Raw genomic sequence first — 14,597 nt, 5'->3', positions numbered from 1 at the left:
TCTCCAAATCAATTGATAGTTCTGAAATACAACGTATCAATATAGATTTTGGTACAGGTGCTGAATATGCAATTGAAAGAATCAAAGTAAAATTTCTGTTATCTCAAGGTATTTTTGTTGTAAGGGAACAATTTCCATTATGTTTAAGTTATGTAGTGACTATTCATAAAAGTCAAGGCTTAAGTCTGAAAAATGCTGTCATAGAAGCAGGTAATTCTATTTTCAATGTTGGTCAAATTTATGTAGCTCTTTCTCGTGTTACGAAATTGAATGGATTAAATTTAATTAATTTCGATCCTCATGAAGTTAAAGCAAACTCCTTAGCAATTAAAGAATACAATCGCTTAAGGCAAGTTTATAGACCCGACTTATCTGATATTCCAATTCCTACTACTCGTTTTAAAAAAGTATGTGATCTCATCTGGGCAGTCGAAGAAGGTTCTATTCAAATTCTAATCGAACCTAAAAAAAAGAAAAAATCTTCAGATATGCGTCCATTAGCAATCCGAGGTATCAAAAATTTTAATGGAGTTTCGGGAGGTCTGAACTCTGTTATACAATGTATGTTTAATAATACGGTAATCAGAACATTACTAAGTCATGAACTAAAGAACCAAACTAACGACAATGAAATAATCGCATTATTTAGAAAATATAATGATCCTGAAGTAGTTTTAGAGTCAAGTCACATGAACATATCAATAATGCATCCTTGTAATGATACAATTATCAGTCCTGAATTAATATTTCGTCAAATATATGACCAAGGTTGTGAGACAGAGACAGCGGAGGAATAGGGCTAGGAAAATTGGGAGTGGGGAAAGGGACTGATGTTTGGAGAAGGGAGGACGAGAGGTGAACGGAGCAAAGAGGGAAGCGACAACGGCTACCTACTCTTCGTTACTTATGTTCGCCTGATACTTCGACGGGCGTATTTTCTGGCTAAATTATTATTTAACATTGTAAATAATTCATTTTTCTTGATTTAAGTTGTTGTTTACGAGTGCAGTATTATTATTTTAATAATTATTACTATTGAAAAGTTATTATTCACTAAAGACGTGTGGAAATATTTAGTTATTTAATTTAGTTTTGATTATAAATATTCAGAAATATATTTTTTTAGTTAATATCGTTCTGTTCAAAACAATTAATGTTTAATAGTTCAGATGAGTTAATAATTAGTTAATCATAAAGTATGAGTTGGTCTGCGATGATTATTATTTGTGATTATGTTTTTTTGTTTGTGTAAAAATTTATTGAAAGAAAATTAATGTAACTTAATTTTGGAACCAAATTATGGTAAATTTCAATTTATAAATTATTCTAAGTCCCGAGCCAATTTAGTATGGGAATGTATTCTGTCGAATTGGTATGTAATCTGTTGAAGTGATCGAATGCATTCGATATTTAATCTTCAAAGTCAAAATGAAAAACTTAGAATGTAACGAACCGAATGAATAGATAATGGAAGAATTGCCAATTAGAATAATAGTTTGTAAACATTGTATAGATGGCAAAAACGATCATTCCGGTCTGTGGTAAGAGTTTTGTTTGGAAAATGATAAAGTCCCAAAATTTTATCATGGAAAAGTAAGTCTTGGGACAGAGTGTTATTGTGGTGAATATTCTTCCGCCAATAACTCCTGGAGGGACATTACCTTGGCTCGCCTAGAGCATTGGTAAGTACTTCTGAAACTCTTGACAAGACTTGACTTCCCTGGATTTTTGACCATCCGTCAAAAATCCAGTAGGTGATCATAAGCCGTGTAGGTGGGGGCGAAGAGGACACTCTCCATTCGCTCTCAGGGTAGCTGTTTAGGCCCAGGGGTGACGGCTAGTCTCCTGGGGAGCGGGTATTTAGTTGTTGAAGTTTTAGCTCGCGATTTTGGGACGCTCACGGGAGCAAGAATGTGTGTAGAGTTGTCTTGAAAAGACCAGTTTTGACAGTTTTAATCGGATCCTTGCGATTACCGACGAAAGTTTATTTTGGAGATTGTTTGCTTTTTTTTATTTAGCTTTTGGGATTTAATATAACCTAAATTTGTATCACGTGAGTTTTTGTAAATCTTGTCCATAATTTATTTAAATGATTTTGATAAATAAATTTATCTATTATATTCTTTATCATAACCTGTTGGACTTTTGGAGTTTATTTTAGATTTAGTTACTCTATTTATGTTATTTACATCTAACTGAGTTTGTTTTTGGCTTTTACTTTATATCTTGGTATATTTTTGGTAATCCCCGTTTGACCCTGGACTTCGGCGAGCTTCAGATTCGAGCAACGGGGACGTTCGTGTCGCAGTAGTATCATTTTATAGTGCTTTTTATTATTTAAAAACACTCAAAAATTATCCGTTACAAATTTTTGGCGCTCGAACAGGGACCGTAGTATTGTTTTCGTGGTAGCGGGAGTTTTGGGTACTGCGATTTTTTTTTTTTTAGCTAGTCTTTTGTGTCTATTAACTCACCAAGATGAGTAAGAGAACGGGTACAAAAACATGGGTATGGTCGCTAAAAAAGGACGCGGTCATTAGCGAGCTCGAAAAGTTTCACGTGGAAATCGAGCCGAAGGCGACGCTGCCGGAGCTTAGATTTTTGCTAAAAACCGAACTTAACCGAGCACGAATGGCGAATGCGGGTCGTCCCGGTCGATATGACCAACTATTGACCGATCTCGATCAATCCGAGGTCGAATTGGACAACCTAATCGAGGTTATTGAGGAAAATGATGACGACGACCTGTCGGACGAGGTCCCGGAGGACGATGACGCGTCACCCGAGGCACTGACTGCCAGACAAAAACGAGCACGGGAGGAAAGATTGCGAGCCGAGATCGAGGCGGAAGAACGTGAGAGAATAGAACGGGAGGAACGCGAACGGTTAGCACGCGAGGCTGATGAAGAAAAGAGAGAGCAGGAGCGGTTAGCCCGCGAAACCGAAGCCGAAAAAGAGCTACGCGATCGTTTGCGCCAGGAAATAAGGGCGCGACTTTTGCGGGAAAAGGAGGCACAAATGAGGTACGAGGCCGAGCAGCGGAAAAAGGCGGATCAAGAAGACCGCATGAACACTCTCGGCAACAGTCGTGATCGCGTTTCGGTTTCGGAGAATGACCGAAGGCGAGACAAAGACGGAAATCGTCGGTCAGGACGCATAGTCGACCCCGTGAGCCCAGCCAGGGCAGGCACCACGTTCTCAGGAACCCCAGACACGACCCACATTTTTACCCGACGTTTGGGGAGGATTCCGCCGAACTCCGCAGGAGGGATCTGGTGCGGAAGTGGAACGTCGTGTTCAAAGGAGAACGTGACGTACAAGACTTCTTGGAACGATTAGAAGAAATGGCAGACAGTTATGAATTCGAGATGGATCACCTGCTGCCATGCATCCCGATATTGTTGCGCGAAAAGGCCCTCCTCTGGTATAGGAACAACAAGAGAGATTGGGACTCTTGGGAAGATTTTGTGTCGGACCTAAAAGCTTTTTATCTGCCTCCAGGCCTCGAACTCGAGCTGGAAGAGCAGATCCGGAACAGCGTCCATGGAGAAACCGAGTCTGCGGCGGAATACGCAACCCGACTGCAAACCTTGATGCGAAGACATGGCCAGATGTCACACTCGGCCCGTCTTACCCGGCTGTATCAGAACATGAGACCAGAATATCGACGTTACATGAAGCGGACAGAGTTTGCTAACGTCCCAGGACTTTTACGGCTCGCAAGAGAGTACGAGCAGCTCGTTGCTCAAGAAAAACCCCCGCGGTCAAAGAAGCCAAACAAACAGCCCGGAAATCGGAACCTTCGTTCAATCGAAAGCCCGCGAAACCCGTCGAACCGGTGCCGGTAGAGATTTTTGAGTACAATTGGCGAGATTGTTGCTGGCGATGCCGCCAAAAGGGGCATTTCAGTGAACAATGTACGAATCGGGCGGTAAAGTTTTGTAGGCGGTGCGGAAAAATGGACGTGTATTCTCGCGATTGCTGCCCATACCAGGGAAACGCCGCGAGGACCGGTACGCGCTCCCAAAACCGGCCCGTGAACCCACAGGGAGCACCTCAACACGGAAAGAACACTGCCCCGACCAGTCCAGAGCCTCAGCCGGGCACTTCCAGCCAACAGCACTGAAGCCCGGGGAGAAACGTCCATTTACCGAGATCGGACTCGGTAATATAAAAATCCATGCATTGATGGACACTGGGGCAACCGCGTCTATTGTCTCTCAACGAATTTGGGACTTTATCCGCGGAAATAGGCTACACACGAAACATAACCCCACTCCGATACGGGGATCGACATTAGGAAATCAAGTAATCCTGTCCTCTGGTACAGTCTGGGTCAATATCCAAGAAAACAATCGCTCTTACGAGCTACCATTTCACGTCATGCCAACCTACACAAACGATATGCTTTTAGGCGTTGACAACCTGACGATATTAGGTTATCAGTTGCAACGCAGGGCAGAATCTTTCAGTGCGTTGGAGATAGAATACGATTTGGAGACTGCTCGGCAAGAGATAAAGACCTGGCTCAAACGAGACGAAGAAATAGTTGGTCCTACCCGGTGTGCGACGCACAAGATTAAAATTAAACCGGGAACTGAACCTGTGAAGGCGCGTTACTTTCCGAAAAACCCGAAAATGCAGCAAATCATGAACGACGAAGTTGACAAAATGCTGAAAGATGGGATCATCGAACCATCAAACAGCCCGTGGAACTCTCCTGTCGTGCTGGTCAAGAAAAAGGACCGGAAATACCGGTTTTGCGTAGATTTTAGGAAAGTAAACGACGTCTCCGAGAAAGATGCATTTCCCATACCACATGTGAATGCATCACTGGACAAACTGAGAAAGGCTAAATTTATTAGCACAATCGACTTGAAAAGTGGGTACTGGCAGATACCACTAGAGGAAGGAAGCAAACCGTTGACTGCTTTCACGATTCCTGGACGTGGACTGTTTCAATTCCGAGTAATGCCTTTTGGTCTACATTCAGCGCCTGCGACGTTCCAGCGCGTAATGTACGAAGTTTTAGGCGCGGATCTTGAAACACACGTAGTAGTGTACCTGGACGACATAATCGTGGTTAGTGAAACCCTCGCTGAACACATGAAAATCTTGGAAAAGGTCATGACTCGACTTCGCGCGGCGAACCTGAAATTGAATCCAGAGAAATCGCACTTTCTGAAGAAAAGTACTGTGTACTTAGGCCACGTAATCGACGAGCAGGGAATTCGAACGGACCCAGAAAAGGTTCAAGCAATCACCGAGATTGCACCACCGCGGAATACCAAAGAACTACGACAGTTCTTAGGTATGATTTCTTGGTACCGTCGTTTTATTCCAAATTGCGCTGATTTGACTAAACCGTTGTCTTCCCTTCTTCAAAAGAAGAAACGTTGGAGATGGGAAACCCTAGAACAAACCGCGTTCGATACGCTGAAAAACCACCTAAAATCGGACCCATTATTGGTCCCTCCGGATTTCTCGAAACGTTTCGTGCTACAAACGGATGCGAGCGACGTCGGAATAGGCGCTGTCTTGACGCAAGAACATGATGGCGCAGAAAAGGTCGTCGCATATGCGAGCCGAGGGCTGACGAAAACCGAACGTAACTATAGCGTGACCGAAAAGGAATGCCTCGCAGTGGTCTGGGCAATCCAAAAACTGAGACCGTATCTCGAAGAGTATGAGTTCACGGTTATCACGGATCACCAGTCACTGAAATGGCTTCGATCAATAGAGAGTCCAAGTGGACGCGTAGCACGATGGAATTTGTATTTGCAACAGTACAATTTCGACGTCGTATACCGGAAAGGGAAATGGAACAAAGTCGCAGACGCGCTATCGCGAAGTACCCCTGAAAATTCCAATGAGGAAGATTCTCACGGGTCAGAAAGCAATTTAGTACTAGAAGCCTTAGAGCTGGGAGATACTTGGTACGAAAGAATCGTCAAAGGAGTCGAAAATGACCCTCAGCGTTATCCTGAGTACTGCCTGAAGCAAGGCCTGTTATACCGACATCGTTATCATAGCTTAGACTACACTGATCGAGGCGACGTCTGGAAATTATGTGTTCCGGTCGCAGGAGTCAGTAAGGTATTACGGGAAAATCATGATGTTCCTTCAGCCGGACATTTAGGCATTGCAAAAACGATTGCTCGTGTTTCGAGCCAATACTATTGGCCACGTATGAGGGCTGAAATCACGTCCTATGTGCGCCAGTGCGGGACATGTCAGGCATTCAAGGCCTCACAACGACCCCCGTCGGCCCCAATGGGAACAATCCCTGCTCTGAAGCCCTGGTCCGTCGTATCTGCGGACGTAATAGGCCCCAAACCGCGATCGTCGCGAGGAATGAGTTACCTGGTAGTCTTTCAAGACAAATTTTCCAAGTGGATAGAAATCCAGCCGCTACGACGACAGACAGCCACCGCGATTGCGACTGCTTTCAAGGAAAGAGTCTTGCTGCGATTTGGCAGGGTGGACACGGTGATTACCGACAATGGTACCCCTTTTGTAAGCAAGGAATTCACTTCCTTATTGCAACAATTCGGGATAAATCACGTACGAACCCCACCATATTCGCCTCAATGCAATCCAGTCGAGAGAACAAACCGGGTTATAGGAACAATGACCGCCCAATTCGTCGGATCCAACCAGCGAAATTGGGATAAGCAAGTCCCAGAGTTCACTTTCGCCTACAACACGGCGAAACACGACGCGACAGAATTTTCTCCGGCGTATTTAAATTACGGTCGTGAAATCCTACCTCCTCTGTCAATAAGGGCACGAGCCGACCGAGGGAAAGACGAGGTTTATGATCCGCATCGGGCAGCCAATACCTTGGAAGACACCATTGAGTTGGTCAAGGTTAATCTGGCCCAGGCCTATGGGAAACAAGCCAAGTATTACAATCACAAACGTGGTTCCTGGCAGCCAGCTCTTGGAGACCTGGTCAGCAAGCGGGAACATCATTTGTCATCGGCGACTGATCACTTTTCGGCTAAACTTGCGGAGAAGTACGCGACGGGTTTTACAGTTACTAAAATCGTCGGCCCTTCCGTATACGAGGTTAGCAAAGAGGGTAAAACGTTCACCGCGCACATTAAAGATTTAAAACGTTTCCATGAGGGAAATCCCCGGTACCTAACTATGAAAAACCCGAACGCGATCAAATTGACCGCGGAAATTATGAACCGGACTTAGATGAAACCTTGGGACCGCGTCGTGTAACCCGAGCTAGGGCCAAAAAGGCAAAATTAGAATCAGCCGCCGGAGAACCAGGTTGAAAGCGGAACGCCAAGTAAACTGTTAGAGTCAAGTCGCATTTTTTTGGCATGTTTAGACTGGGCTGATTTTGAAAAATTTTGGTCAAATTTTATCACCTAGTAGCCAATCACGTAAATTTCGTAAAATCGAAATGTCAATACAGGGTTATGAGCCAAACGAAATACAAAGTTCTGTTCTGTTTTAGGAAAACTTACGATTAGAGGTCAAAACTGGTTTTAGGAATGTTGTTCGAATCAATATATTTTGTTTGAGTTTTGTTTTTGTATATTTAGAACTTACAAGATGGAGCCTGAATTCACCGTAGAGGAGGAGTTATGGCTGTTAGAGGAGATGCTGAACAAACCGCTTCACATCGTCCTCCACCACCTGCCAGAAGCTGCAAGACCGTCAACGTCTAGCCCCGAAAACGCCGCAACGCCAGAGCCCTATGATCCGACTAAACCGGGCTTTGTAAGACCTGATCGGCAGCTAACCAAGCCGACCAGAACCCAGCCGAAAAGGGTCAGCCAGGGACTATTTAAGCGAAAGAGGCCCAAAGTACTGATCAGGCCCGTCACAGCCAGCTTGTTGAAGCTGACCAGGACGCCGAGATCGAAAACAAGTAGATTGGAGGAACTTTTGGTGCCAGCCCCACTCAGGAAACCTCTCCAGAAAAGATGTCAAAAGTCGGAAACCACGACACAACCATCAACCCGGGCCCACGCCTCAAGCACAGTCCCCAGTTGATCGCTGCGCCGCAGATGACGAAACCTGGGGATGACGTTGCATCAGCTGCTGAACCTGGGGTATCGATAGCTGCCAATGAACACGCTATACTTACCAATGAGGATCCTGAAGTCGTTGAATATGCCGTTGAACCTGTCGTCGATCCCGTCACACCTATCAATACGGTTGAACCAGTGGAACCTGTGAAAAGCAAAGAAAGTGCTAACCGTCCGGGCCCACGTCAGAGACGCAGCCCCCAACGGGAAAGTCTGAGAAGAAGGGAACCCATCGTTGAGCCAGAAGTCCGCTGGGTGATGCCCGAATATCCAGAACTGGAGGACTACCCGGAGTCCTTCGCAGACAAGCCGGGAGACCTGTTCACCAGCACTCAGATCACCAAAACACCGATGCAGCGACTAAAGGACTCCATGATCTCCTTGGAGAAGATGGAGAGCCGACCCTTCCTGCCAGGAAGGAAAACCAGGCGCACCTTGACCGCCTACGACAAACACGGGCGCATCTGGAAGGTCACGCAGACGAGGAACCAGCCGAAACCGACTCTAATACTGACCAAGGAGCGGTTAGAGGACCGGTTGGGTAGATACACCTAAAGAAAAGTGGCAAACCAGTTCACCACTTTTCTTTCCAAGGAAAGAGGGGTATGACCAAGGTTGTGAGACAGAGACAGCGGAGGAATAGGGCTAGGAAAATTGGGAGTGGGGAAAGGGACTGATGTTTGGAGAAGGGAGGACGAGAGGTGAACGGAGCAAAGAGGGAAGCGACAACGGCTACCTACTCTTCGTTACTTATGTTCGCCTGATACTTCGACGGGCGTATTTTCTGGCTAAATTATTATTTAACATTGTAAATAATTCATTTTTCTTGATTTAAGTTGTTGTTTACGAGTGCAGTATTATTATTTTAATAATTATTACTATTGAAAAGTTATTATTCACTAAAGACGTGTGGAAATATTTAGTTATTTAATTTAGTTTTGATTATAAATATTCAGAAATATATTTTTTTTTAGTTAATATCGTTCTGTTCAAAACAATTAATGTTTAATAGTTCAGATGAGTTAATAATTAGTTAATCATAAAGTATGAGTTGGTCTGCGATGATTATTATTTGTGATTATGTTTTTTTTGTTTGTGTAAAAATTTATTGAAAGAAAATTAATGTAACTTAATTTTGGAACCAAATTATGGTAAATTTCCAATTTATAAATTATTCTAAGTCCCGAGCCAATTTAGTATGGGAATGTATTCTGTCGAATTGGTATGTAATCTGTTGAAGTGATCGAATGCATTCGATATTTAATCTTCAAAGTCAAAATGAAAAACTTAGAATGTAACGAACCGAATGAATAGATAATGGAAGAATTGCCAATTAGAATAATAGTTTGTAAACATTGTATAGATGGCAAAAACGATCATTCCGGTCTGTGGTAAGAGTTTTGTTTGGAAAATGATAAAGTCCCAAAATTTTATCATGGAAAAGTAAGTCTTGGGACAGAGTGTTATTGTGGTGAATATTCTTCCGCCAATAACTCCTGGAGGGACATTACCTTGGCTCGCCTAGAGCATTGGTAAGTACTTCTGAAACTCTTGACAAGACTTGACTTCCCTGGATTTTTGACCATCCGTCAAAAATCCAGTAGGTGATCATAAGCCGTGTAGGTGGGGGGGCGAAGAGGACACTCTCCATTCGCTCTCAGGGTAGCTGTTTAGGCCCAGGGGTGACGGCTAGTCTCCTGGGGAGCGGGTATTTAGTTGTTGAAGTTTTAGCTCGCGATTTTGGGACGCTCACGGGAGCAAGAATGTGTGTAGAGTTGTCTTGAAAAGACCAGTTTTGACAGTTTTAATCGGATCCTTGCGATTACCGACGAAAGTTTATTTTGGAGATTGTTTGCTTTTTTTTATTTAGCTTTTGGGATTTAATATAACCTAAATTTGTATCACGTGAGTTTTTGTAAATCTTGTCCATAATTTATTTAAATGATTTTGATAAATAAATTTATCTATTATATTCTTTATCATAACCTGTTGGACTTTTGGAGTTTATTTTAGATTTAGTTACTCTATTTATGTTATTTACATCTAACTGAGTTTGTTTTTGGCTTTTACTTTATATCTTGGTATATTTTTGGTAATCCCCGTTTGACCCTGGACTTCGGCGAGCTTCAGATTCGAGCAACGGGGACGTTCGTGTCGCAGTAGTATCATTTTATAGTGCTTTTTATTATTTAAAAACACTCAAAAATTATCCGTTACAAATATGCAATAATAACCGTAGTATTGAAAATTTAGTGCAATATAATTTATCGCATAGTGATCGATGTCAAGTTTGTAATTATACCAATTCTTATAATACATTAGAAAATATATTATGTATTTCAATCAATGATGAGACGAAAACATTTGAGTTACAAGAATTAATTGACACATCGTTCAAACACTGGTGTAAAAACACGAAATTTTGTGAAAATTGTAAAAAAGTGAATGATACACTCACAAAAATTTCCTTTAATTCTTTACAATCGATAATAGTTATAAAATTAGGTTTCTCCAACGAGAGTAGACAAAGATTAGTTAACAAGAAAAAAGGATTTATAAAATCAGTTCCTACAGCAAAAATATTGTTATGTAATTCAACGTATCATGTTGTTAGTGCAATATTTTCCTTTTCAAACGATGGTAATCCTAATCACTATGTGGCTATGATTAGAAACAAATCGACTTGGAATCAAATTAATGATGATTCTATACAATCAGAAAGATGGCCTACAAACTCTAAAAATGCTTACATCTTTTTCTTACAAAAAAAATAAATTTAATACTAGTTACTAGGTCGACTGCCTATTTCTTGGGGCGTGTTTTAACGAGTATTTTCGAAATTTAGAAGTTGGATTGAAATTATTCTTTAACGATATGTACAAACTTCAACTCCACATAATCTAATCACTCAATTGTTAAGGTAATACTAAAAGATAGATGACTATAGTTCTGTCTATATACGCTGTGTATAAGAATTTATAAGAACTGATAAAAATAACGGACAGTCAATGTGATATTTATTTTGTTCTTACCAACAAATTCGTTGCTATAGACAGTAATTTTTACAGTTGTTATAAATATGCGAGAATAGATGGGAAAATATGCGAGAATACGTGAGGAAGGGTAAGGGACAGATGTGTGAAAGTGAAACGATACATGGAAGTGCCTTGTAGAGTAAGGGAAGTGGATTTGTGGGAGGATGTGGTTAGGGACGCATTTAAAAACATAGAAGTGACATGTTAAATGTCAATATTACGAATTTTTTCTCCTATTCACGTCGTATTAATGGGCGACGTCAAAATTTCAACTTTTGGGCCTCAGTAGAGCATATATCTACGCGTTCTCGCTTAAGACGTGCAATGTTTTCATCTTCTATGGGCTAGACAACAAATAAATAAAAAAAAAAAATTATATATACATTATTTGATTAGACCTGATTTATTTCTACACAGAATAATTTTGATTAAAGAAAATTTGTACATATATATTTACTAGGGTGATTCAAAAAAAAAGAATATTTTTTTTTTCGTTTGGTACTCTGAAAAATAGGTTCCTAGACACCTCTAATAAAGCCTCTCCAAGCATGAGTTCTTAATTGTAACGGGAAGGTCCTCCTTCTTACAGTTTTCTATTTTTTCTTATTATCAGATAGAAAAATTTATATCTCGCTTCCAACTACTTGAAAAAATATCTTGTTCCTTAGATTTTGTAGGAAATTGAATGCTCTACAAAAAAGGTCTCTTACGATTTTTTTCGTAAACCCAACCGTTTAAATAATATTAACGGTTAAAGTTTGATTATTTTTGGGAAAATTTTTTATTTCTTATGAATTTTATAACTCAATGAAAAAAATCATTATGAATGATGAAACTCATAGTTTTGTAGGAAATTTACTGCTCTATAAAAATGGTCTCTTATGATTTTTCGATCAAGTTGAGCGTTTACGAGATATTCATCGTCAAACATCAATGCATATCAATTTTTCTAGTTTTTGATCAATAATTCGAAAAATTTCAATTTATTCTGTGAGTTTCAAGGAAATTTAGACAAATTTGAGTTTTTATTATAAAAGCAACTCCTATAGATGTTTTCTGTTCAAAAATTCATTTGAAAGTTTTTATTCTAATAATATTTTTTTAATTTTATCTTTAATAATTTAAAATCTTAATCGCGTTGTCATTTATTATTATGAAATTTGTTCAGTGCGTATTTTTAAATTGTTTTTCACAAAATATACATAAAATTTTCGTTCGAGGGGATTTTTGTTTTGAATTCCATTTCTTCTTCTGTTTGTCTTCTGAAACTAACGCCATCTATGTTTTTACTCTCAACTATCTTCAGTATCTACCCATTTAATACCGTATTTTCAGTGTTCCTAAAACTGATCATCTTGAATATGTAATAAAATAATTCATTTTAAATAAGTCTTATAATCATCACATAAATTTATTTATCATCAATTAACCTACAATGAAGAAAAGAAATACGTTTTATCGGAATACCTCTACAAAGAATTTCGGAACGTAAGTTACCAAAAGTGAAAGAGGTTATGCGTGTGTTTTTCTACCAACTTAAAATTTTAAAGTATTCAATCAAACAAAGTGCTAAAAATTCAGTTGACCAAGTTATTAAACTGTGGAGAAAAAATCAGATTCCAACTAGTGGAGCTCCTAATGCAGTCAAAAAATTTCTTCGCTATCACAGTCAATGGTTAAAATTACAAAAAAATTTCGATAAAAAGAATTCAGCGCAAAACCAAAAGGAAATGAAATTTCAGACTGATCTTGAACAATTATTCGACATTGTGAGCGAAAAATCCTTAAAAGTGCTTGATGATAATATTAGAAAGTTGTATTTGGATCAAAAATTCGGTACCCATAAAGAGATTCTTTCTAATAATGTACCTGTATCAAACTTAACCACAACTATGATGGGAATAGATGAGAGTAGTAAGTATCTGAGATATTTAATTATTATAAAGTCAGGTAGTAGTGTAACTTTTCATAGATGACTAGATGACATTTGACTAGACAATTTTTGGAGTCCTTTCTTAATTATTTGTCATCAAAATGAATAAATTCTATACATTTTCTTCGTTTAATTTATAAAACAGATCTTATTCCAGACTTAGATCAACCGTCTACCAGTCATGCGATTGTTCCAAGTGAAAAATCAGAGTCGTTCTCTACGTATACATTAAGTGGAGTTACAAATTTTGGATCTGATTCAGAGTATGAACCTCCAATTCCGACAAAACGAGCAAAACTTGATGTCTTAACTCCTGAAGTCATTTTTGGACTCGACCGAGCTAATGTCAGCAGTAGAAATGCGATGTTTATTATTGCTCCGGTTTTACTAGCAGTAGGTATTAAAATTGAAGATACAACGCTCAGTTATAGTTCAATTCAACGAGCTCGTATGCTTCAAAGAGAAGACATTGCTAAAGGACTTAATGATAACTTTAAGACACACGATAAATACGTTGTGCATTGGGACGGAAAAATGCTGAATGACCTTGTTGGATCAAAATCTGTGGAACGGCTACCAGTTATTTTAACTGCATTTGGTACCGAACAATTACTTGGGGTTCCAAAAATGAATTCTGGGACGGCAGACAATCAAACATCAGCCATTTTATCGACATTGAGTGAATGGGGTATTACTAATTATGGTAAGGCGATGTGTTTTGACACGACGGCAGTTAATACAGGTAACTTATCAATGATAATTTAATCTAAAAAATATTTAATTATTAACGTTCTAGTTTAATTTTTATTGCTTACTGAATTTCACTTTTGAAATTATTGAGAATTATTTACTCATTTGGATTTTAAATATAATCTACAATTTGTTGAAAATATTAAATTTAACGATAGTTATCTATTTTCTTTATACAGGAATTCATAACGGTACATGTAAGGCAATTGAAAAGACTTTGGGAAGAGAGTTAATCTGGTTACCATGTCGTCACCACATTTTTGAGATCATATTGAGAAGTGCATTTGAAGTATATTGGCCTGTGTCATCTGGGCCAAACGTACCAATGTTCGGAAGATTTAAAAAATCGTGGGATGAAATAAATAAAACTAATTATAAATCTGGAATTGAAGATACTGTTGTTGCTGATATCATTTTGGATAAAAAAATGAAATATCTAGTTTAATTGCACAATCCTTACAGGTATGATTTAACTGCGATTTTAAGAAAAAAATTTTCTTGTTTCTGACAAATTTTTAATTGTTTTTGATAGTTACTACAACCCCGAGATGACTATAAAGAATTGTTGGAATTGTCGTTGATTTTCCTTGGAGAAATGCCTCAAGAAGAAATTTTTTCAAACGTCCTGGTGCAATTCATCATGCTAGGTGGATGGCGAAGGCAATTTACAGTTTAAAAATGTTTCTATTCAGAAATGAATTTAAACTTTCTAATAAAGAATTGGACGGTCTTCGGCAAATTTGTATATTTATAGTTACACTGTATTTAAAAGCTTGGTTTTCATCAACTTCTGCAACAACTGCTGCTAATCATGACTTGCAGTTTTTG

General features: G+C 39.4%; 1 protein-coding gene across 1 annotated transcript; it reads left to right on the top strand.

Annotated features, from left to right (window-relative positions):
• The first annotated feature begins 12,353 nt into the window (after nucleotides 1-12,353).
• LOC141536889 (uncharacterized) lies at nucleotides 12,354-13,784 on the top strand. Its single transcript, XM_074257673.1, has 2 exons — nucleotides 12,354-13,000; nucleotides 13,165-13,784. Exons 1-2 carry the CDS (start codon nucleotides 12,601-12,603, stop codon nucleotides 13,782-13,784), a joined length of 1,020 nt encoding a protein of 339 aa, XP_074113774.1. The 5' UTR covers nucleotides 12,354-12,600.
• The last annotated feature ends 813 nt before the right edge of the window (nucleotides 13,785-14,597 follow it).

Source organism: Cotesia typhae, unplaced genomic scaffold (genome assembly GCF_013202065.1).
Source record: "Cotesia typhae breed Kobodo isofemale line unplaced genomic scaffold, CoteBio_Ctyphae scaffold_45, whole genome shotgun sequence".
Taxonomy (NCBI): Eukaryota; Metazoa; Arthropoda; class Insecta; order Hymenoptera; family Braconidae; genus Cotesia; species Cotesia typhae.
The sequence above is the reverse complement of the archived record's forward strand: the minus strand, read 5'-3'. Positions and strand labels throughout refer to the sequence as shown.

What these genes read in the sequence shown, in the direction of transcription:
- LOC141536889 (XM_074257673.1), top strand. Translation starts at nt 12,601, where the DNA reads ATGCGTGTGTTTTTCTACCAACTTAAAATTTTAAAGTATTCAATCAAA. An exon ending in GATGGGAATAGATGAGAGTA is followed by an intron (nt 13,001 to 13,164) that starts GTAAGTATCTGA and finishes TTTATAAAACAG; the next exon opens with ATCTTATTCCAGACTTAGAT.